This window comes from Salmo salar, chromosome 09 (genome assembly GCF_965601325.2).
Source record: "Salmo salar chromosome 09, fSalSal1, whole genome shotgun sequence".
Classification (NCBI taxonomy): Eukaryota; Metazoa; Chordata; class Actinopteri; order Salmoniformes; family Salmonidae; genus Salmo; species Salmo salar.
The window spans coordinates 65093631-65119802 of record NC_138299.1 but is presented as its reverse complement, the minus strand read 5'-3'; the positions used below and the strand labels follow the sequence as shown (position 1 = coordinate 65119802).

At 41.1% G+C, this 26172-nt stretch overlaps 1 protein-coding gene across 2 annotated transcripts in view; it reads right to left on the bottom strand.

Moving 5' to 3' along the window:
• LOC106611554 (follistatin-related protein 5) overlaps positions 1-26172 on the bottom strand; it is a 161489-nt gene that overhangs the window by 74602 nt on the left and 60715 nt on the right. For both annotated transcript variants that reach the window (XM_014211883.3, XM_014211884.3), the window contains exons 4-5: positions 23364-23615; positions 407-603 (exon numbers count right to left, since the gene is read on the bottom strand). In XM_014211883.3, the coding sequence (XP_014067358.3) occupies positions 407-603; positions 23364-23615 (449 nt within the window). The remainder of the gene's footprint in view (positions 1-406; positions 604-23363; positions 23616-26172) is intronic.

The window sequence follows — 26172 nt, the reverse complement described above, 5'->3', positions numbered from 1 at the left end:
CGGGCCGTAACAGTCAAAGCCGACATTCTACCACGAGCGGAACGTTCCTTTGACCTGGATTATTACATTTCTAAATCGCCTCGCTTTCTGAAGCAAAGACCAACTGAAAAGGGGATAATATTGAAAATAATACATCAAGATGGCTCCTATAGTAAATACCTAGGAGGCTATAGTAAACACAATGTTTAGGTTCTGTTTGTTTACTCTTTCTTCATTTCAGGGAATGGTGTGATGGCATGGCTACTGACATGTGGGAGAGACATTTACTGTGGCTTTATTGTCCACTCTCATGTCCTCACCTGTGATAGTTCGCTACTCCTTGGTGTGTAGTAGTAAACACAATGTTTTGTTGGTTTTCCCTTTTTCTTTCAAACACTTAGTGACATCCAAGTCCCGGCCTCCTCACCTGTGACAGTTCGCTGCTGTCTACTCTCCCGCTACCATCGGCGTCGAAGCGCTTAAACAGAAGGTCGACCAGCTTCTTTCTGGTGGCCATGTTGTCTTTGTGGCCCCCGCGGTTGCCAGTTTCCATGTATCTCTGGTCATGCAGGTTCAGAATTTTGGTCTTCAACCTCCGGTAGTCACTCAGTCTGCAGTTGTCATCTGAGGAACAACAACAAGAGAGAAGAAGTTAGAATCTAAAATGGCTTAATCATGTGAAGTGAGGCCCATATAAAGTCATGGTGCACACCCAGAGGCTTCATACCCATAGGGGGTACAAGGACACTAACATCTCAGATTTCTTCTGTTTTTATTTTATTTTCAGATGTAAAATTATTTAATAAACAATTTTTAAGCCCACATTTTATCAACATTATTTATTAAAAAAAAGTGCTATTTTGCAGAGGGGGCACACTAACTGGACCATATTTTACCTATCATTTAACCACATATGTTATAGCAATCTCAGTCGATGACACAGTCGATGACGTGGCACGCAACCATTGGTTAATGCATGCAACGTCTAAGCAGTGGAACATGACTAGTATTGTTAGTGGAGAAGGAGAGAGTGTCAAGTGACACACCCAGCATCTGATTTGATTTTAGCTGCTGGTGATGGGCAGGACCCGCAGGAGGTATGTTTGTAAATGAATTTGATCAAGCTATGTTGCCTATTGATTCTTTCTTGGTGGCCCAGCGTCGTCTGGGTTTGGCCGGGGTAGGTCGTCATTGTAAAAAATAATTTGTTCTTAACTGACTTGCCTAGTTAAATAAAGATTACACATTTCTATTGGGCACAAAATAATCTGAAACACAAGCGAAACAAACAGAAAATGCATCCCCAAAATGTGTAGAGTCACTAGCTTGATGTAGTCATTGTGTGTATGGGACCAAATACTTAACTTTTTACTACTTTAAATACACATAAGTGAATTTGTCCCAATACTTTTGGTCCCCTAAAATGGGGGGGGGGGGGGGTTCTAAACGGTTCACCCGATATGGATGAAAATACAGTCTGCACTTTAACCGCATAGTCATTGTATTATTTCAAATCCAAAGTGCTGGAGTACATAGCCAAAACAAACAAACATTTGTACCCCTTCTAAAATAATGGGTACATGACGCCCCTGTGCACACCTGTCTACAGCATATGAGTCTCTGTTCGTGCAGAATATTAAGTCAAACACTTTCAGAACTTGTAGTGTTGTGTGGGTTGGCAATGATGGAAGTTGTGAGCGAATGCATTATCAAACACCAACAGTAAGAGAAAATATGATGATTTGTATTTGCAATCCACCATCAAAGCAGACATCAAAAGAGTCAGCTACATGAAATATTCAGCATTGAAGAGTTACGAGCAAAAATAATGACTGGAACTTGTCATTCCAATGCATGACATATTGTAAAACGTATTTTTCTAATATCTCGAGAAGTGTTAGTGACAGTTCTGTAGTGACAGTTCTGTTGGCTGTTGTGAATTACACCTGAGTAGACTTTGCTTTCTCCAGGCAAAAATAAAATACTAAAGCAGGAAAGAAAGTTTGAGGGAATGTTTTGAGTTGCTTTAGACAGGTGTTCTCGACAGTGGCATAACACAATTAGTGACAGACAGTCTCGTCTCAAGACAAAGCCTCTCCAGGACTGTGGCATCACCTTTTACAGGGTTTGACTGTGCACCATTTTGCCACCAAGCGCTGCACATCATGAAATGGCCTCTGTTTTGACAAGCCTGGGTGACAGAAAAGCTGCCTCAGAAATGGCCGAATGAATAAAAGATAAATGGCTGCTAGCCCTAGCCCAGGGGATATGAAGGTCAGTGTCATCAAACGCCCTGAACACACAGGGACAGACAGACACACACACACACACACACACACACATAAATACACATGCACACGCACACACTGCAGGCACGTACTCACACACTCTTACGGACAGACATACGCACACTCTCTCTCTCTCTTTCTATAAAATACACACACATACAGGTACAAGTACAATTAGTGAGCATTCATTCAACAGCCTCGGTAGCAAATAACCTATTTTCTAAAACAAACTAAAAAAGATATACTTAAGCTGTCAAGTAGGGAGCTTTGAAAAGAATGGCAGCCACTCATAATGTCTGTCAGCCGAGTATTGTGTCTAGTGCTTCAGCTATGTTGTGAGAAGAGTGCCGTTGTTTACCCCTACCTAAATTCTTTGTGAAACACACAAATGGCTTGATGACTGCATCTCTTCAATACAGTGTGTTCTGAATGGTTGGGAATCTGTCTTGAATGGAAACACCCCTACATTCAAACAACTTGAACAACACCTGCAACAATCAAATTGTTCATGTTTGCTACAACAACAAGCAAACTTTACGAGGGTCGAAATATTGGATAAAGTCATTCAGTTTCAATTTCAACCAAGGCTTTCTGAGACATCTCTTCAGCAATGCATTCGGAACTGCAAAAAGACTCCTGGAGAGACTTAACTAGGTTGTAATAGACCCATCAGCGAGACGCTTTCCCCCTGGAGTGCCTCTGTATAATGCAAACTCCGGCAACATTGTTCATGTCGGAAACGTATGACCACTCCTCGAGGCCCGAGAGACTCCATGTAAAGCAGTCGCCATGGCTGACTGGCCCTTCTGATGGGGATTTTTTCACCGCCGCCACGGACTCCCATTCAGACATTGTTTTAAAAATAATATTCTGGTCACGTCAGGCGGGTGTGACGCTAAGTAGCTCGCTAAGCACGAAAGACCCGTTGCGTGTTATTAATTGTAATGGACTGGTGAAATCATTTGCAGGTCAGCTCCCCATTCGAGGATGAGAATATATGGGCGAGCAGACGCACGCATATTGGCCAGAAGGGGTTGAAGGATACGATTTGGATCCATCACGAGAGCCCCACACCACAGAGGTATTACTGTTGACAGCAGAGTGAAATATAGCAATCAAACAGAGTAATTGTTCACAACACTCGTGGTCCTAATGCTGAATCATGGAATCATGCCTTGTGCAATGGCTTTGCTGCATGGCGAATCTGAAGGATTTCATATTTCTTTGTTCTGTCAAGTTATCCTTGTTTTTCATAATGATAGATAAAAAGAGCCTCCCAGTGAAAACGATAAGATGGAGAAGAGACGCAATGTCATTTTATCTGCGAGCGGTTAAGATCAATCAATTCAAATTAAATCCTTTTTAAACTAATGCTGTACAGCTCTCTGGAGAATATATGATAGATGACCATTTTACGGTCCATTCACGGCTTTAGTCTCTTGCTTCCTCATATTTGATTTGAAACTAATACATTTATTCATGTTATTCCAATTGACATGTTTGAATTGTCAATACATCAATTATACAAACAAACAAAAACATAAATGCAATATGCAACAATTTCAAATATTTGACTGAGTTACAGTTCATAAATGGAAATCAGTCAATTGAAATAAAGTCATTGGGCCCTAATCTATGGATTTCAAATGAATGGGCAGGGGCATAGCCATGGGTGGGCCTGGGAGGGCATAGGTCCACCCACAGCCAATTAGAATGAGTTTTTCCACACAAAGGTCTTTATTAGAGACAAAAATCTGCCTTTTAGGACCCCCCTCCCCCAGTCCATATAATCATATTCATTATGATAAAACGTGAAACTGATTCTAGAGCAGCACTTCTACTCTAGGACATGTTATGAATATGGGCCCTGGTCCTCTAGGTCCATCGTGTATGTTGGTTTTCATCCTTGCCTTTAAGACACTGTATTATACACGGGTAACCAAATGTGTGAAACCTATGTCTAATTGGTAACATAAGCAGATCAAGCTAGAGGGACATAAAAGTCAGCAGTACTATGGCCCTTGAGGATTGAGCCTTTGTAGCCTTGAATCCAAACTGACATGATCCCTTTTACCATTGTTTTGGAGAATATCACTTTAAATTCTAGCCAAGGGGTTTTTGCACCCCTCTTATAGATCTATCAGCCATTATTCCAAAGCGTAAACAGGATATTATGTATGTACGGGGAAGAGTTGCAATGAGACAGTTCATTAAGGTAGATTAAACATCCACTTCACCACAAACCACAGTTCACTGTTAAAGGGACGGTGAATGCTGCTGAACTCTGTCCCCTGCTCAAAAAGTATTGCTGTTTTATTTATGCAAAGAAAGAGGAAAGAGGCTGCTCAGCGGAATAGCTTGTGTCACATCCCCCCTTCCCCGTTCCCCCCATCCGCCAGGTACCGCCTCCGCCCCACCATACATCAAACCACCACGGCGTGACAACTCGGCTACCCAAATCAAAGGTCACTGATTGCTATCTTAAAGACCAACTAGAGGTGTCATTGGTGTAACACCTGACTGGATCCGAAATGGATCTCTGGGCAGTGGGCCGCAAACTCCCCACAGCTGCTCTGCCAGCCGGGGGACTGCATGACTGCAGCCGTGGCCAGCCCACTACCGATTTGCTGTTTCTCTGAGATGCAGTCAATGCATTGAATAAGACTCTGTATATTCCTATAGACATTCTACACTGAATTAGATATAGAACATTCTCATTCTTGCAACCTAGCTAGCTTTCAGAGTCCAGATCAAATTAAACGATCCATTGCAACCTGTGATTTTGCCAGCTATAATAGCGGTGTAGTTGATACCTCACTCAGCTCAAGGTGAAAAATATTCTTATTCTGTCTGTAGCTCTTCTCTTCGCTCAGTCTCTGTCTGTCTCTGTCTCTTTACCGCCTTACTGCTACCGCCCAGTGTGTATTGGCACCCCCAGTTGCACCTCTAATTTGCTTTTCTCACTCCTGTGAGCTGGGCCTACTGTTTCTCTCCATTCCTTTATCTTCAATCACACACACACACACACACACACACACACACACACACACACACACACACACACACACACACACACACACACACACACACACACACACACACACACACACACACACACACGCACACAAGCGCACACACACACCCCAACCTTTGAGGAGATCATTATTTGCCAGGAGTCTTGAATCTACTCATTCTCTAAGAGCTACCTTTAGAGAGCCAGTACCATAGAGATCCTATTAAATTATTGTTAGTACTCTAATTCCTAATTCTATGGCCAATACACTCCCTCCCTAATTAGCTCAACTCAGCTCTTATGCATTTTAGTGTACCTCACTTTTTATTCACAAAGTGAAAACTGTTCCAATTATGTATCCGCTACGGGATTCACATTCCATTGGATCTCTTTGAAAACATTATGTTTGCATCTGTGCTATTGAAATACATTCACATTCCATCGTTATTCCACGATTTAGAAGACCAAACCCATTTTTATCATAACCCCCATACCAGTGGCGGTCCGTGCCGTTTAAGACAAGGGAGCATATTTTTTTTTTATTGCTATTGCTATTACAGCAGATTACATGACTGGCATTCATATTCCATTCACCAAGCTCAATGTAACATGGATAGGTGTAGGCTACTACATGATACTCAAATTTTACCTGTACCCATCATGAGGTTGCTACTACCTAGCCTATGAATGAAAGTTTACAACGTAAACTGATCTACGCACAAGTCGAGAGAATTATGAGTAATCAAGGTGACAGACAGGTCACATTCAATACCGTGTTGCACACTCTTGCCTGCATTCAGCTGATCTACGGTATAATCATTAGTCCAACAGTTACAAACGAGAGTTTCTGTTGGACAAATTAAGGTATGTCTATCCCTGTTTCGTTGTGATTGATTCTGTTTAAGATATATATATATATATATTTATTTATTTTTTAATCGGAACAATGAATACACACACCTCTGATCACACGCAAACACAGTTCACATTCATAGCAGCCACATACAAACAGCTCATTGTATATATAATTCCTTCTCGCATCTATCTTATGGACTTCAGTGCACAACACATCAGCTGTATGTGAAAAGGCGAAAAAACATTTCCAAGCAAAACCTTCATATCATGACCGCTACCTGCTACACACAGCCTACATCGTTGTCACCATATTAGCTAACGTCAAGTCAACATAGCTACTAGAACTAACGCATTAGTAAACCCACTACAATCATGTAGTACAGTGTACCGTCAGCAGCAAGCAGTTTAGCAGTTACACCGGTGGGCCCCAGTGGCAATAAATTAATAAAACCAAAAGCTTACCTTGACTTCCAGTGTTGGATAACCATAGTCAGCTAGCTAACATAGCGTCCTTCTCTGTTTGAGCTGGGTGTTTGAGAAGACCAAACTAGCTAGCTGCGTTCCATGGTAGCTAAGTACGTGAAAGAGAAAGTGAAAAAAATATATACTACGAAATATAGCTAGCTCTCTCTTTCTCTCTCTCGCTTCTCCTTAATTTTGGAAGAAATGAATTTGTTCAAAACTGTTCAACTGTTGTCTTTGTCTCTTTTTGAGGCAACTACTCACCACATTTTATGCAGTGTTAGCCAGCTGTAGCTTATGCTTTCAGTAATAGATTCATTCTCTGATCCTATTATTGGGTGGACAACATGTCAGTTCATGCTGCAAGAGCTTTGATAGATTGGCGGGCATAAGTCTTTGGAAAGTAGTGAGAACCATGAGCCTCCTAGGTTTTGTATTGAAGTCAATTTACCCAGAGAAGGACAGAAGCTAGCTGTCCTCCGGCTACACCATGGTGCTACCCTGCAGAGTGCTTCTAAGGCTACTGTAGACCATTGCAAAACAGTGTTTAATCAACTCTTTGGTGACATGTGAATGTATTTAGTATTTGTGGTGTAAAGTACTTAGGTAAATATACTTAAAAGTACTACTTAAGTAGTTTTTGGGGTATGTGTACTTTACATTAGTATTTATATTTTTGACAACTTTTTGTTTTACTTCACTACATTCCAAAGGAAATAATGTTCTTTTTACTCCATACCTTTTTCCTGACACCGAAAAGTACTGGTTACATTTTGAATGCTAGGGTTAAATTCACGCAATTTTGAAAGCTTAGGGTTAAATTCACGCAATTATCAAGAGAACATCCATGGTCATCCTCTGATCTGGCGGACTCACTAAACACACATGCTTCGTTTGTAAATTATGTCCGATTGTTGCAATGTGCCACTGGCTATACAGTGCATTCAGAAAGTATTCAGTCGCGCTTGACTTTTTCCACATTTTGTTACATCACAGCCTTATTCTAAAATGGATTAAATAGTTTTTTCACCCTCATCAATCTACACACAATACCCCATAATGTAAAAAAACTGGTGTTTAGGAATGCTTGCAAATTTATAGAACATATCAAATTGAAATATTACATTTACATACAGTACCAGTCCAACGTTTGGACACACCTACTCATTCTAGGGTTGCACTATTTTCTACATTGTAGAATAATAGTGAAGACATCAAAACTATGAAATAACACATATGGAACCATGTAAATAACCTAAAAAGTGTTAAACAAATCTAAATATATTTTATATTTGAGATTCTTCAAAGTAGCCACCCTTTGCATTGATGACAGCTTTGCACACTCTTGGCATTCTCTCGTATCAAAATGTGGCAAAAGTAATGGGGTCTGAATACTTTCCGTAAATACTTTTCCGTAAATAACAAAAACAAGAAAATGACGTTGTTTGGATTGCTTAATATAATGAATTTGAATTAATTTATACTTTTACTTTTGTACTTAAGTATATTCAAATAAAAAAATCTAATAAAATGTTATTTGTCACATGCGCCGAATTCAATTTAACCTTACAATGTTATGCTTACTTACAAGCCCTTAACCAGCAATGCAGTTTTAAGAAAATACAAAAAAAAGTAAGAGATAAGAATAAAAAATAATTAAAGAGCAGCAGTAAATAACAATAGCGGGGCTATTTACAGGGGGTATCAGCACAGAGTCAATTTGCGGGGGCAACGGTGTCGAGGTAATTCAGGTAATATGCAATGCAAAAAGTCTGGGTAGCCATTTGATTACATGTTCAGGAGTCTTATGGCTTGGGGGTAGAAGCTGTTTAGAAACCTCTTGGACCTAGACTTGGTGCTCCGGTACCGCTTGCCGTGCAGAGAGAACAGTCTATGACTAGGGTGGCTGGAGTCTTTGACAATTTTTAGGGCCTTCTTCTGACACCGCCTGGTATTAAGGTCCTGGATGGCAGGAAGCTTGGCCCCATGATGGACTGGCCGTACACACTACCCTCTGTAGTGCCTTGCGGTCGGAGGCCGAGCAGTTGCCATACCAGGCAGTGATGCAACCCATCACGATGCTCTCGATGGTGCAGATGTGGTGTACTCCTCAATGCCATCGGAAGAATCCCGAAACATATTCCAGTCTGTGCTAACAAAACAGTCCTGTAGTTTAGCATCTGCGTCATCTGATCACTTTTTTAGACCGAGTCACTTGTGCCTTCTGCTTTCATTTTTGCTTGCAAGCAGGAATCAGGAGGACAGAATTATGGCCAGATTTGCCAAATGGAGGGTGAGGGAGAGCTTTGTACGCGCCTCTGTGTGTGGAGTAAAGGTGGTCTAGAGTTTTTTTCTCTCTCTGGTTGCACATGTAATATGCTGATAGAAATTAGGTAAAACAGATTTAAGTTTCCCTTCATTAAAGTCCCCGGCCACTAGGAGCGCCACCTCTGGATGAGCGTTTTCCTGTTTTCTTATGGCTTTATACAGCTCGTTGAGTGCGGTTTTAGTGCCAGCATCGATCTGTGTTGGTATATAGACAGCTACGAAAAATACAGATGAAAACTCTCTAGGTAGATAGTGTGGTCCACAGCTTATCACCTCAGGCAAGCAAAACCTCGAGACTTCCTTAGATATCGTGCACAAGCTGTTGTTTACAAATAGTCATTGGCTCCCGCCCCGTGTCTTACCAGAGGCTGCTGTTCTATCCTGCTGATAGAGTGTATAACCCGCCAGCTGAATGTTATTAATGTGGTCATTCATTAATGTCGTCGTTCAGCCACAACTCGGTAAAACATAAGATATTCCAGTTTTTAATGTCCCATTGGTAGGACATACTGTACGTGCTTTCAGTTCGTCCCATTTCTTTTCCAGCGATTGAACGTTAGCTAACAGTACGGATGGCAAAGGCAGATTAGCCACTCATTACCTGATCCTCACAAAGCACAAAGTATTTAAGCCATTACATTTCATTTTATATTTAAGTATATTTTAAACCAAATACTTTTACTCAAGTAGTATTTTACTGGGTGATTTTCACTTTTGCTTGAGTCAGTTCCTATGAAGGTATCTTTACTTTTACTCAAGTACGACAATTGGGTACTTTTTCCACCACTGTTTACTATAGTTTTATCTAAAAAGGTAAACTTTTTTTATTTGGTATTTGGTATTTTATTAGGATCCCCATTAGCTGTTGCAACAGCAGCAGCTACTCTTCCTGGGGTCCACACAAAACATGAAACATAACACAGAATGACATAATACAGAACATCATTAGACAAGAACAGCTCAAGGACAGAACTACATTCATGAATGTTTCACTATTTAGATTTTTTATAAATTCCCTGAGGAGGATGGTCCTCCCTTTCCTCCTCTGAGGAGCCTCCACTGCCCCATACTCCATTGACAGCATGTTTCAACATTGCCATCTCTGCATCAATCCACTCTAATTGTTTATCAAACACACATACAACAAGCCCAGCAAAGGAAGTAGGGATTCCTTCCTTTAGATCTGCCAGTCTTATAACTAGTTCAGAACGCCAAGTGCTGCCTCGTGGCTGCTGTATCTCTCTAGGCAGTGTGTGTTTGAGAGGGCCGAGAGTGTGGTGTTGTGTATGATTCCGTTTACAGGCACAGGCTGATCCCCCTGGTGTTCATTAGGTACAGCTAAACTCCTTTGGTGGCGAGGTTTGTTGACATGATGGAGGACAACCAACCTCAAGGCTCAGGAAGAAGATCTAGAGCTATAACACAGTTATCCCACAGATAAAATCAGCACCAGCGATCCATATCTATATACGGACTACTGGAAAGATGGTAGGGGGTAGGGGGATAACAAGACCACAACTCTGTGGATCAGCCAAGCCCCCCCCCCCCCCCAAAAAAAAAACCCCCAATGTATTCTATTATATTCAAATGTATTCTACAGTGACTGGTGAAATGTAGTTATTTTAACTGTGCAACTGTCAGGGAACTCTCAGACCACAGAAACCCTTGCACACAAAGAGATATCCATGGGCACACATTTTCTGATAACCAGACAAATACCAGGGTTCTTACACATTGCACAATCTTTCTTTTTCAAACACAAATATGAACATAGCCTCTCCGTCCTCTGATGGCTTGCAGTACACATCGGATTACAGCTCCTATGAAGAGATCTTCTATGAGACTACTATCAATCCCCAATAGGGTCACAGACAGGGCACAGTACAGTACAGCACACCAACAACCATATCACCTTCTGAACCCAACCAGGGAACTACAGACATGATTCAAATAAAGATTATACAGTACTCTCTTGTGGCTCTGTATTGATCGAGATGAAGGCTATCAAGGTTTACAAATATCAGTTCTCAAGGGAATTGTGAGTTTATATAGAGAATTCAACGAGTATCAAACAGTGACTCAACAGTGGTGTTAAATACAGTGAAGAGAAGATCTGTATGAATGAATATGTTTGAAACAGTTCCAATTCAACAATATTCAAAGTTCAAGTTCGTTGCGGTACAACCCTGTTCACCTTGGACATAACCCTCTCGAGGGCTTTAAGAGTAAACACACGTAACACATTGGCTTGGGTCTTATGGGTCAGCCAATATTTATTCTGTGTCCAAAATGTGCATTGCTCTTACTGATGGTTTGTGTGAAATCTGACTGGCCTTGATATATGATGTAATCTGCGGTATTGGCAGTCCGCTCAATCATTTTCGCACAGACAGTCTTGGCAGGGCCCTCATTCAAACTGATAGAGGAGTCGGGGGGGGGGGGGGGGGATCTTCGACCAAAGTCTCACAGGAGAGGCCCTTATGTACAGATCCAGGATCAGATGGTATTTGATCCTGATTTTTCTATATTTAAAAGGGATCTTCAACTTTTCTTTCCTCAAAGTTTATTTTCTTATTGAGGGCGATTACAGTAGCAAATCAAAGGGCTTGTGCTGCGCTCTATACGATATCGATCAGAGTTTCTTTCACAGTGCCTTGAGATAAATATCCTGGTAGAGGAAGTAGCCATTGTCCACAAATTAAATGCATTTCTCTGTGTCATCAAGCTGGGGGTAGATGGACTGTACATAGTTTGAGGTTCATGCTTTTATACTACAACACATTTCTGCAGAATAAAACGCTCTAACTCCACTCAGACACACCACTCTGTCTCTCGCTTTCCTTTTCTCTCTCACTCAACTCAAGACACAGCTTCAAGCAATCTTGGCAGCAATTGTTTGGTTTATTTCTCCAAATTGTTCAGTGAGGATAAAATCAAGAAAAGGAGGGGGATAGAGGAAGAGAGAAACAGAGAGCTGTAAACTATTTTTGCAATTGAAGCTGATAAATTCGTGAGAATACCTCTGCAGGTATTTCAAAGGAAATGTGTTAAGATGGGTTGACACATGGTGAGAATAGCTCTGCAGGTATTCTCACCACGGACAAATAAAAAGGACATTTGGACAATTGTGTTTGTTCCTAGTTTGGCAAAGCAATATAATTTTGTACCAAAAAATATATATCAAAAGTACCAATGATATGATTTTTCCATGACACTTACTTGTTAATGACATTTCGCAGATATACTTACTGTACAGTAGCCCTTCATTCTCTAATCAATTACCACATACATACCAGCAAAGCATAAATTAAATGAATACCCTTCCTTGCCTTTTAAAATGATTCACAAAAAATCACCTGTTTCAGCATTATTTTTCAGTGAACATCAGATAATGACATTTCCATTCTGTCAACATATTATTCAGCACATCAGAGGGCCACAACATCAAAAGAAGTCTAAATGGCAAATTTGGCATATTATTGTTTTGTGTCTGCCCTCCAACTTTCTACACGCATGTTTGATGGAATAATTGCCCATTTTAGGTACAAAATGAACATGAAAAGAATAAGGGCAGGCTTTGATGCTTAGCCTGCTATAAAGACACGCACCAATCAAAGTAAATGGTTATTTGTTTGTCTTAGAGTGAAACCAGCGGGGCTTCTGTCATATTTGACTTCGCTAGTACAATAAGCAGGCATTGACACGCGGGTGTATATGCAGCCCACGCTTTTAATATGCATTTACAATTGATGTGGCGTGCTTCTGTGAGGTGGTTTCTAAACGTTGGAGAGCGGCCTAGCCTGGTTAGATGGCCTGCTGGAGAGCATAAACGGAAGGAGATAGATGGTGCGTAAACAAGGCCAGAACCTCTGAAGTGAAATGTTCGTCATTATTGCTTTTCATCTCACACGGATTACCCTGAATCATCTGACTGTGTGTTTTATGATTTTATTTGGCCCTGTGATGTGTTGATTGAGTCCTCGCACCTCGATGTGTGGATCTGTAGAGTTCTGAATAGCTAGGGGTAAAACATGTTTTCCCCAACCTCAATCTAGCAATATGTTTTATCACAATGGGAATACAACTGTGATTGCCCTGTGGTTAAAGTGGTGAAAGTGTGGGTACACTCTGATGCAGCAGTCCTCCGAAATACCCACTTGAAGACTTCTGGTTGAACAGTAGAGCTTGGGTAGCACTGTACCTAACATCTTAAGGACTTTAAGCAATGCTATTAAATATTTGAGTGCTTTTCAAAGTCTCAAACTCTCCCGGTCCAATTCCATTCAATTCAATTCAACACAACAACAAAACAATGAGACCATCAGCTGTTCAAGACGAATCTGTTATCACTCTCTCCATAGCCGATGTAAGACCTTTAAACAGATTAACATTCACAAGGCTGCAGGGCGGCAGATGGTTTACTAGGATGCATACTCAGAGCATGCGCTGATCAGCTGGCAAGTGGACCCAATCCAATTCGCATACCGCCCCAAAAGATCCACAGATGATGCAATCTCTATTGTATTTCACACTGCCCTCTCCCAAGCTGGACAAGTGGAACACCTATGCGAGAATGCTGTTCATTGACTACAGCTCAGGGTTCAACACCATGGTGCCCTCCAACCTTGTCACTAAGCTAAGGACCCTGGAACTGAACACCTCTCTATGCAACTAGATCCTGGACTTCCTGAAGTGCTGCCCCAGGTGGTGAGGGTAGGCAATAACAAATCCGACAAGCTAACCCTCAACACAGGGCACTCTCTGGGGTGCATGCTTAGTCCCCTTCTGTGCTCCCGGTTCACCCACGACTCCAACACTATCATTACGTTTGCTGACGACACGACGGTGATAGGCCTGATCACCGAAGACGATGAGACAGCCATAGGGAAGAGGTCAGAGACCTGGCAGTGTGGTGCCAGGACAACAACCTCTACAGGAGGGCCGAGCACCCCCCCATTCACATCGACGGGCTATAGTGGAGCGGGTTGAGAGCGTCAATTTCCTCTGTGTCCACGTCACTGAGGATCTATCATGGCCCACACACACCAATACAGTAGTGATGAGGGCACGACAATGGCTCTTCCCCCTCAGAAGGCTGAAATGTTTTGGCAAAAAGTTCTACAGCTGCACCATTGAGAGGATCTTGTCTGGCTGCATCACCGCTTGGTATGTCACACTACATTCCAAAAGAAAAGGCTGGCAAATAAATAAAAAAAACATCCTATGAAACACACCTCTTCCCCGTTCCTAAGTGAAGTTATTATATTGCCTGTGGGTAGGCTACCTTTCAAAGAACGTTGCTGAACAGTGAGTTTTTACTTCTAAGAATTGAAGAATATAAAAAGAGGGGATATCGTACTGACTCTGTCAAAGCTGGTAATCTTCCTGGAAGTGTATGGCAGGCTTTGGCATGGACTGAGGGGGAAGCGCATGTCTCAGGGACCTTAGCATCGCTTTATGGTTGGGAAAGTGATGGATTGTCGACTCAACCTTACACTCCACTAGCATGTCTAGGCCAGAGTAGCGGAGGTGGTTAAGTGGATTAAACTCACCGTCACATGATGGCTAACCTTGACTGAGACCTAAAGAAGCATTATCCTAAAGAAACATATCAGCTCCCCAAGCTAATTCCTATAGTTTAACTCAGTGGAATAACAGTCTGGAGACATGCATATGACCCAGGTCCGATGCCGACAGGTAGTTGGTCACTCTTCAGTACATGAACGTGACCGCAGAGGACTAGACAAAGAAAAATTTGATCATTTGAATGCAAATTTCTCTTAGTATATACATTTTTGACATATGGGCCATTCTCTGTCCCCAAAGCTATGCAATAAATCTGCAACGTCCTCCTACAGCATCTGTCTTTATTTTGCCATAATAAAAAAGGCTGGCTATGCCATCCAGTGATATGCCTATCATTATGCGCCGTTGGGATCTCAGAAAAAGCCAAATGAAGAGCAATAAAAGACAAGAACATCTATACTGAACTTGGTAGCTCCATTCCAACACACAGAATATTGATCTTAGAGTCCGAGTAGTAGAAATGGGATCATGTCCCTTGATGTTACCTAGGTTACTCTTTAAATCTATTATCATGGCAACAAAAAAAATCCCACAGTATTTCTGTTTAAAATTGCCATTGATAAAATGCAATCATGTTCGTTGTCTGTAGCTTATGTCTGACGATACCATAACCTCACCCCCATCATGGGGCACTCTGTGCACAACGATAACATCAGCAAACCGCTCGTCCACACAACGCCATGCACGTGGTCGGCAGTCGTGAGGCCAAATTCTCTAAAACAACATTAGAGGCGGCTTATGGTAGAGAAATTAACATTAAAATCTCTGGCAACAGCTCTGGTGGACATTCCTGCAGTCAGCATGCCAATTGCACGCTCCCTCAAAACTTGTGACATTGTGTTGTGTGACAAAACGGCACATTTTAGAGTAACCTTTTATTGTCCCCATCACAGGGTTCACCTGTGTAATGATCATGCTGTTTAATCAGCTTCTTGATATGCCACACCTGTCAGGTGGATGGATTATCTTGGCAAAGGAGAAATGCTCACTAACAGGGATGTAAATACATTCGTGCACAACATTATTGAGAAATAAGCTTTTTGTGTGTATGGAACATTTCTGGAACATTTTATTTTATTTCAGCTCATGGAACATGGGACCAACACGTTACATGCTGCGTTTATATTTTTGTTCAGTTCTTATTTACAGTAAAAGTGACTCCAGAATTACACAATACATCATTTACCATTCATTTCTATTGGACACAAAATAATCTGAAACACAACCAAAAAAAACAGCAAATGCATCGAACAAATTTGTAGTCACAAGCTTGATGTATTCATTGCGTTTATTTGTTGCGTGTATTCATTGCGTGGTCCCGTGTATTCATTGCGTAGCTCAGTTGGTAGAGCATGGCGCTTAAAACGCCAGGGTTGTGGGTTTGAAAATGTCTGCACTCACTACTGTATGTCGCTCTGGATAAGAGCGTCTGTTAAAATGAATATGGGAGCAAATACTTTACTTTTTAATAACCATACAGTATAAGTGGCTCCCGAGTGGCGCAGCAGTCTAAGGCACTGCATTACAGTGCTAGAGGCGTCACTACAGAACCCGGTTTGATCCCGGCAGGTATCATAACCGGCCGTGATGGGGAGTCCCATAGGGCTGTGCACAATTTGTCCAGGTTAGGTGAGGTGAGGGTTTGGCCGTCATTGTAAAATAAGATTTTGTTCTTAACTGACTTGCCTAGTAAAATAAAGGTTAAATAAATAAATAAATAAATAAATAAAGGTTAAAGATGTGAATTTGTCCCAATAATTTTGACTCCTAAAATGGGGAGACTACAGAAAGTGCTGTCATTTCTAAACGGTCCACCTGTTATGGATGAAAACACTCTCAAAATACAGTACAGGGCCAAAACAATAAAAAATGTGTCACTGTCCCAATACTCACTGTATTTCTTAATAATTTATGACCAAAAGCAAACATTTTCATTTTCATTTTCTTTCAAATGCAGGGTTGACTGACGGCAGACTTTTTTGAAGCAGAATTTGAGTAACACCATCAAACAGAAATACTTGTGCTGTATGATTTCAAGGCAAAGAGGGTACTTTAGCGTCTCTATCTTTTCTCATATGTGCCTGTGTGTGCTGTTCTTAGTTACAAATGCACCAAACTGATCCTGCATCATTCATTTGATATACAGCAGATGAGCCTCATAATCTGTCTGGATTGAGCCGGGAACGTTTAATCTCGACTACTCGGAGTGTTAGTGCACTTTAGCATTGAACTGTTAGCCACTATTAAACACTGTAGCACAACCACACAAACATTTAAAAATGGAGTATTGAGATACACATACATACTGTAGGTAAGTTGCATCAAAACTGGCATGCAGACAGACCCTGGGGGTTGATTTACACCCATAGCCTTTGAAAATGTAATGATACACAGGTCAGGATTTAATGAGGAGCCTTTCTGCAGGTGACAATGCAGGTTTATGGGGTTGGGGAGGGGGGCTGACACACCCAGGGTCTCACATGGAGGTCGCTGAATCCGTGCCAAGCCTAGTCATTAAAAAAAGAAAGAGCGCACAGAGCTTCTGAGGTCTTACTTCTGAGGTTTTAGGCAGGCAAATCCCTCTGTGTTGTCTCACTAGAATTGAAAAGCACAGAGACCTCATTTAGATAGAAGGTCTCCTGGGAAAAGATGCCATGATGGCTTCATAAGTATGTTTTTCTGACGTACAGCAGGCCACCAGGGAACCATCCACAGGGAAGGGTTTTGTTGTGAGGCACACTGTGAAGGCCATTGGGACACTGTAGGTTGTGGTTGATAAAATGTTATTTTTCTGCGTATTCGCTGATAATAAATTAAGATGCTGCCTGTTTCGTAAAGGTAATCTATCGTTCACTGTACATAGGAAATCAAGATGTGTCTCTTGTATTCTCTGACTTATGAATTGTTACATTAAATGTCTCCCTCAACAACATAAAAATACTTCTTAGAGGAAAGCCCAGTCATTTATGCTAATTTAAATCAGTGATCCTCCAAAAGTGGAACAGATGTCTTCTATCGGAAGAATCAAACTTGGTTCCTGAATGAAACATATGGATATTCAAACAAAGATTCAGCACTTGAGATTATTTACTATGATAAAAAAAAAAGAATACTTACTATGTATGATAAATGACTTCCAATATGTTAAAGAGCTCGACGGATAGGGCTTTTTTGTTAGTTCAGCAAAACAATTTGTGAGAGATAGTAAACATTTTTTTTTTTTTAAACATAATTGAGACACTGTATTTCCACAGAGAACTCAGTCCATATCACCACAAACCTAGCAACAGGTAACATTGACAGTTGACTGGACTGACTGGCGCAAACTATTGCCAGTGAACTTTTGCCGGAGACTATTTCTGTTTCTAAACAACATTTAATTTTGGATTTTGAAGCCAGATGAAACACTGAAACCTTAATTGCTTCCTCTGCATACATATAGTTGATGTGAAATTGTATTTCTTGAATATAAATAAATGCAGAGAGCACCACGAGTACTAACTCACTGTTAATTTCCCTGGAGGGAAAATCTTATAAAAGAAAGTACTCAATAACAGTGTAGCACATACAGTATGAAAACGTGCACAATAAAGGTGAGACTGAAGATGTTGCACATTCCCCCTATAGACATATGCAAAAGCATTTGATTAATAAAACAATCTTACACGGGCGAGACCAAACAACTTACAGTATTTTGGTTTTATTAAAGTAGTGCATCTTTGTCGCACAGGAAACATGGGACTTTCTCTGCAGTTGCACGTTAATGCAATGCATGTTTGATTGACTCCATTCCCTAGTCACATACAGTATCAAGACATACATAACCAAATACTCCTTAGGGTATTGTAATTAAGCATCTCTTACTTTAAGGTATCCTAGGCTAATCTTAAACCTTTGTCTTTGTCTTTCTAGGCACACTGAAATCACACGGATATGCTATATCACTACTCAACATCCAAATAGTCAAAGACTAAAGCAATAGGGCTGGTTCTATGATTGAATTCTTGCTCCGGATGAGTGAAATCATTGGTTATCACATGAAAACAACAACACAAACTAAAAATCTCATCCTACTGGTACATGGATGTGTTTCTGAAGCACAGAGAGCACTTGGCTGGAATGCCAGGATCTCATTGTTAATTGTCTATGGTTGTGTCAATTGTCTGCTGCTGAGATTGCCCTGCTTCCATCCACGAAACGTCCCCCTTGGATTGGACAAGCTTTTGTTCTCCACTCATATTTCAATCAAATCCAATCCCGACTCGGTTTCCGAGCAGCAGAGGAGGGAGGGGAGGAGGGGGGTGGAAGTAGACGGGGGTCATATGTTATCCAAAGGCCTAATGAGAACCTTCAGTCAACGCATTGGCTGTCATTTCTTATCCTGTCCTTCCTAGGAGATAAGAGCGAGAGAGCGCTGTGCAGATAGAGGCTGTCCGTTTCCACATGTACTAATTAAGCTGAGACCAACTCAAAAGATCCCTGGCAGGTTTTTTTCTTCTCACATTTGAAAACAATCATTGCTGCTAGGCAACCCAAGCCCCTGGTACTAATTGTCCCTCTATCAACTTAATCTGGCATTTGCAACTTGACTTAAGTCTTTTCGAGGCCTCGATATCTGTTTCTTGTCTTACTGTGACATTAGCATGGCATTAGTGTGACGTTATATAAGGCAGCTCTACTGGGTCTGTGGTCCGTGTCTGCCAGACACAACAAAAGCAATGTCGCAAATACAATATTTGCGACATCTGTAATGGAAATGGAAGATATATGAGAATTATTTTTATCCGTTCAACATCATTTCTATTCGTTCGATAGTCGTGGATTTTTCTTTAGTGCGTCAAATGATGATGGAAATGGTGTTTTTCAAATAAATGATGACTGCCGATGCTTGCCTACTGCTTGCAAAATAGATTTTTTCAACTATAAAAATAACGTTTCTTTGCAGGACAAGGATTATCCTGACTTTCAAGAATGCTTGAATTGCTTCACCTTGCTTTTCTGGTTGGTTTGATGCAAGTTTCACCATCCAATTACTTCAGATCTACAGGAGTGCAAGTATCACCATGGCACGAACCGTGGCGATACGTTGGCCCATGAGAATTATTAGAATATGGCAAATATTAGTCAATTATTGCATTCTATCCTTGCTGGCTTTTGCGGGCTACCTGAGACATGAAACAGATAGGTGGGAAGGCATACAGTTTGTTGACAATTTATTAATGCACAATTTGCCTAAATAGGTTTTGGAAACACTTCAACCACTACATTATTATTCAACACTGTAGGTTTCTGTGATGTCATTACGTCCAACTGTTATCGAAACAAGATAGTTAAATGGAAACTCACCCTAGCAGGTAATTGTCGCATCTATTTTCAATTTTTTTTTTAAAGCCAACAAAAGAATTACTTGACAAGTTAATTGAAACATAGCTACTGATCTCATGATTTAAGTACGAAGAAGTTCAATTGGTTAATTTCCCTGCCAAGTTTGTAAAGATAGTAGGGGTCATGTTGGATATCAAGGACTACATGCTCTGATTTGGTCGGTCCATACACTCTTCGAAAAAAAGGTGCTATGTAGAACCAAAAAGGATTTTTCAATTGTCACATTGTAGAACCCTTTGAAGAACCCTTTTTGGTTCCAGGTAAACCCATTTTTGCTCCAGGTAGAACTATTTTGGGTTCAATGTAGAACCCTTTCCATATAGTAATCAGGTATTATACTTCATTTTATAGAAATGGCTGAAGCTGAATTCGTCTGCATTTACATTGACACGACCAAAAGGGAAAACAATTTTAGAGTGATATTGAAATGATTGGAAATCACGATTACACTAAGATAGTATTTATGCCCATTAACTCAAGGTAAATTGAAATCAGGGTCTGCATGGGCTATAAATATGTGAATGACATGTTTTATAATATGACATTTAGGCACATTCCATTTCACCACTAATAACCCCCAATCATAACACGTTATAATTATGTCTGGATTCTAGCTGTAAGCGCCACTACACATTTGCCTCAATTATCTATTTCCCACCATTTTAGCTGTGACTTTTGTATGCGCTGCAATGAACAAATCCTCTACATTCATTTGCCGCCAAGACCTACGCGGGCACTAATGTGGAAGAAAGACAAATGTTGTAAGCATTAGGGCTTTGCCCTATCAGGGAAAATACTAATGGAATAGCAGGAAGTGGCTAGAAGTGCAGTAATACTGCAGTCTATTTCTAGAGAGAAAAACAAAGCTTTTAAGGGTCCATGAATATTTTAAAAAGGAGAGGGCTCTAATTGGACCAACAGGTCTACGAGCAGCTCACATCGAATAAGAAATTGATTACAAATCAGTCACTGTAAAACACAATTCTGGGCACGGACAAAGAGCAACTAAAAGAAACCATTTTCAGGCCGAGAGCCTTTTTGATTTGGCTCATGTTGATCTTGTATTGATTCAGCCTACGTTGGTCAAATATCACAATCCCACTTATGAATGCTCATTGATTGAGGCTTGATTTTCAGATGGCTAGGATGGAAGGTTGACCAGACAGGACACATGGAGAAGTTCATTAGAGCATCAGACAACCAGGGACAGATCATTGATCCAGATGTCTTTGTCTGATTGGTATGAAAAGGATTGGTACCCTTTGCGTATGCATGCAGACAAAGGGTACCAATTGAATTGCCTCAGACTCATGCATGGGAGGAAAGTGATAATACTTTCATTACGGAGGGTTTTTATACACAGTTCTTTGATGGGGCCTTTTGTTCCGCAAAATATACAACCATCTTCGACTATATTATTCTTCCAATTCCAAACTAATAACTGTGATGGAAAATGGGAAACATGAGTTTTACATTTACTGTATTCCTATTTTCCTGTGTAGCTTATCATGTAGTGTGACAATTCACTTGCAGCAGTTCGCTTACACAGGAAACATGCAATTGTGCATCCTGCAAAAGGAAAGGTATATTAAAACTCTGTTTCCCAGAAACCCAGGTAAACCAATGTTTCTCTCACTAATATTATAAGAAATCACATAGCTTTGTCATGTGTACCAATTATCTCTCCTTCCTCCCAAAGTGTGCACTTGTTTACTTCCCTTCACTGATTTGAAAGGAAATAACTGGTATAAGATGGTGGAAACTCCCACTAGTCCTTGCCTCCACCAATCCAATGCTTTTCGATTTGTGTAAAGTAGTGAACAAGTGCACACTTCAGGAAAAACAAAGATATTATTGAGACCCATTCCATGGTCTACACCCTACATACTCAACTGGCGGACCACGGACCGGATCAGGACCCAGAACGGGGTTAATACTCGGTAGGGCTTCGAGGTCGCATGGGTTGCGAGGTGGGGGTTTGTTACTAAGCCGATAAATTACAATGTCCATCCGGACCTTTGCCACCTAGGAATTTTTTGTGTGACTGGACCTTCTCAAATATTACTTGAGTATCCCTGGTCTACACCATAACACCTATGAAAAGCCCATTTTTTACCATAAAGGAAAAGTAATTGGTGTCTTTGTACAATCAATGTTCCAGAGCATCGGAAATTCTCTGGGGAAATCAAAGCATTGGTGTGTATAGTACTACCACCTGCTCGTGACATAAAAACAAGCAATGCTTTGCATCAACTGAGAAACTAATAGAGATAGCAGGGTACAAGAAGTAGCTGCTGTATGCTGTATCAGGTTCATAAAGTGAGAGATGGCTCCATCACTGTACAAAACCATTCTTTCTAACAACAAAAACATTCTGTGTAAGATATGAATTTCTGAGAACTGCAATGGGGCAGGATCTCTGGTGGCTTCTCCAAAGCTCTAATTTAGACTCTTATAGGAAAAGGTGCTATCTAGAACATTAAAACCTCTTAAGGATCCGCCCCTTTTTTTTCCTTCAATTTTCGCCTAAAATGACAAACCCTATTCAAACTGCCTGCAACTCAGGCCCTGAAGCAGGGATATGCATTTTCTTGGTACCATTTGAAAGGAAACACTTTTGTCTTATGTGGAAATGTGAAAGGAATGCAGGAGACTATAACACAATAGATCTGGTAAAAGATAATACAAAGAAAAAAACAACAGTTATTTTGCATTTTGTTTGTACCATAATCTTTGAAATGCAAGAGAAATGCCATAATGTATTATTCCAGCCCAGTTACAATTTTGATTTTGGCCACTAGATGGCAGCAGTGTATGTGGAAGGTTTTAGACTGATCCAAAGAACAATTGCATTACCGTTCAAAATGTTGTATCAAGACAGCCCAAATGTGCCTAATTTGTTTATTAATAACTTTTCATGTTCAAAATTGTGCACTCTCCTCAAACAATAACATGGTATTCTTTCACTGTAATAGCTACTGTAAATTGGACAGTGCAGTTCGATTAACAAGAATTTAAGCTTTCTGCCAATATCAGATATGTCTATGTCCTGGGAAATGTTCTTGTTACTTACAACCTCATGCTAATCACATTAGCCTACGTTAGCTCATCCGATCCTGAAGAAGTTAAAGGGTTCTTCGGCTGTCCCCGTAAGAGAACCCTTTGAAGAACCCCTTTTCCTTTTTAAGTTGCAGGTAGAACCATTTCTACAGAGGGTTTTACATGGAACCCAAAAGGGTTCACCTGGAACCAAAAAAGGGTTATCCTATAGGGACAGCCAAAGAACCCTTTTATTAAAGAGTATAGAGCATAAAGAAGATAAAATGAATCTCCTGTAACTACTTTGCTACTGCATAAAGGGAACATACACCACAGAAGATCTCTGAACAATGTTGCTTTGACCCCATAATATGATCTTGCACGTTCCATGACAGACATTTTATGAAGTTATGAGATGTAATTCTTACCTTTGTAGAAGCATTCCTCACTGTGCATGATAGTAATTCTCTGTGCACCCAGACAGGAGGCACGGTGGAGCTCACAGTGGTTCTGATACAGCTTGCCGTCCGAGCCACACACCGGTTTGTAGTGTGGTTTACAGCGGTCCAGACAGTTGCACTCCCCTTTACCACTCTCATGGTTGACCACGCAGTGACGCCCAAGGCCACAGTACTTGTGCTCACAAGGACTCTGGAAGCCATTGTTATGGCCCAAAAACCCTGCAAGGAAAACACAAATAAAGAAACGTTTCAAATCAGAAAATAATAAGAGTAATAGGACGATAGTTTGTTAGAGTTTGAAAGTTGGCTTAAGGTACAGATGTAGGATCTTGATTTGACCAGTTTCTCACAGAATAAAAATGATCCTGCAACAACAGGAAATGTGAATTATTGTGTGGATTATAATTAATATACATTTTTTGTATGGGTTGATAGATTTTTAGTGAGGGCAAATCAAGTCTGACATTTTTAAATGGAAATTTCAAACGTTAGAAGGCTTTTTAAACCTTGATTACACTACAAGTTTGCATTTCCTGCAACAACAGGGTGATCAAATTAAGATCCCATGTAGATTATACAAGAATGTAAAAACATCAGAAACTAGAAAAGTAATAAGATGATAGTCAAAGTTTGAAAAGCTTTTGAAGTTTACTTATAGTAACTGTCTAGGTTTAATACGAGTAAATCTCGTATTGAGGCAAAAATGTGTGTTTTATATTGTTTTGTACTACTTTTCAGGCAGTGAGTTATCGTTTGTTTAACAAGTCAACCTTCACAAGCAGTAAGTATTCTTGTCAGGGCAAGGAGCACGATAACCTCTCATCCGTATCAAATGTGTTGGGTCGCAAACGGAAGGTTGCTCTCTCTTAGGTCCCCTATCCACCAGTTCCATTGCCCTTTGGAATCACTCTCAAGGGCAGTATGCAAATGACTTTTCCTTATTTGTTTCAAATGCAATTTTGTACTGATCTCTCTCTGTATGGCTTAAGGTTTCACTAGCAACATTGTTTCAGCTGGGCACTCAGTTTCCCGCCACCGATGAGCTCGGGATGGACACAGCTCCGTTTCAAGTGTTCTGACTTTTTTTTTTACAAAAAAGGTTCATTTGTCAGCAAGACGCATCAATTAGGCTAATTCGGGCTACAAGAGTGTACACCTAATGACAATCGCTGAATGTAATTACACTTTTTGGTGTTTTGTAACCGAAATCTCCTTCCATTAATCAAATGATGGGTTCACACTTCACAGTGCACTTTTTGGATGCTGGAATCATTTTGGTGTTGACGAATGTGCGTAGGTTGCCTACTTTTTGGAGTGATTTGTTTGACAGTCAGATGAAAACATGAAATTAATAGGGACCCCCGAATATCACGGTATAATTGGCACTGCTCAAGGGGAATAAGAACATGGCCACCAACGCTGGAAAAACAATCCCACTGAGACTAATGATGGCCACTGAAATGATGGGAACATTCACTCAATAAGCATCATTTATCTGCTGGAGGTCTATTTATGTTGCTTTTTGGTTGTTTACCGCCATAATTATTAGGGCACGATTTCACTACGTAAGCTAAAAGCATTGTGAATAAAGTAAGAAGAAAAATGTGTATACACAGCGTTTTGACTCTAGTGTGAGCGCTGTCCTACTTCTCACAAATCCACCACTATTTTGAAATGTTTATATTTATCAGACAATCCACTGCTGTAGTGAGCTATATAACATGAAATATACATTAGGATCAAAGTATAAACAAGGGGCTACCATACTCTTCTCTGTAATCATCTTTGAGCTTTAGTATTGGCCATTGAATAAGGAGTGGTGCATCATAATGGCACGATGCTTCAGTGCCTCAGATGCCTTCTTTACAATTACCAATGCATCTGCCCCACTAGGTGCACATGGTGTTCTAATAAACAAACCCGCTATAGAGAAAAATAAAAACACTCTACTCTCATTGGTCGACGAGGGGATCCGTTGGCAGGGAACCTGAATACAGTAACAAACCAACCACTCGTAAAGAGGCTTCGTCACCCTGGTAGCGACTCCACGTGGGTGCATTATTGTCACGGTCTTGGAAATGAGCGGACCAAGGTGCAGGGTGAGTATAGTTCCACATATTTATTTAAGTGAAACTAACAAAACAAAATAACAAAACTTACAAAGACCATGAGGACGTAGTGCCCAAACACACTAACAAACAATCAATATCCCACAAAACACAGGTGGGGAAATAGCTACCCAAATATGGTTCCCAATCAGAGGCAACGATAAACAGCTGCCTCTAATTGGGAACCCCATTAGCACCAACATAGAAATAGATATACTAGATCACCCCCTAGTCACACCCGGACCTACTACACCATAGAGAACCAAGGGCTCTCCATGGTCAGGGTGTGACAGTACCCCCCCCCCAAAGGTGCGGACTCCAGCCGCAAAATCTGAAACCAAATGGGGAGGGTAGGGTGATTAGTGTCGGTGGCGGCTCCGGTGCAGGTCGCAGCCCCCGCCCAGACCCCGGATCCGGCCATCATGCCGGGCTGAACGCCATGCCTGGACTGGGCACCGTGCCTGGACTGGGCCCCGGCGCAGAGAAAGGCTCCCGCCATGGAGCGGGACTGGACGCCGTGCCTGGACTGGCCACCGGCGCAGAGGAAGGCTCCTGCCCTAGAGCTGGACTGGACGCCATGCCTGGACTGGGCACTGGCGCAGAAGAAGGCTCCGGCCATGGAGCGGGACTGGACGCAGTGCCTGGACTGGGCACCGGCGCAGAGGAAG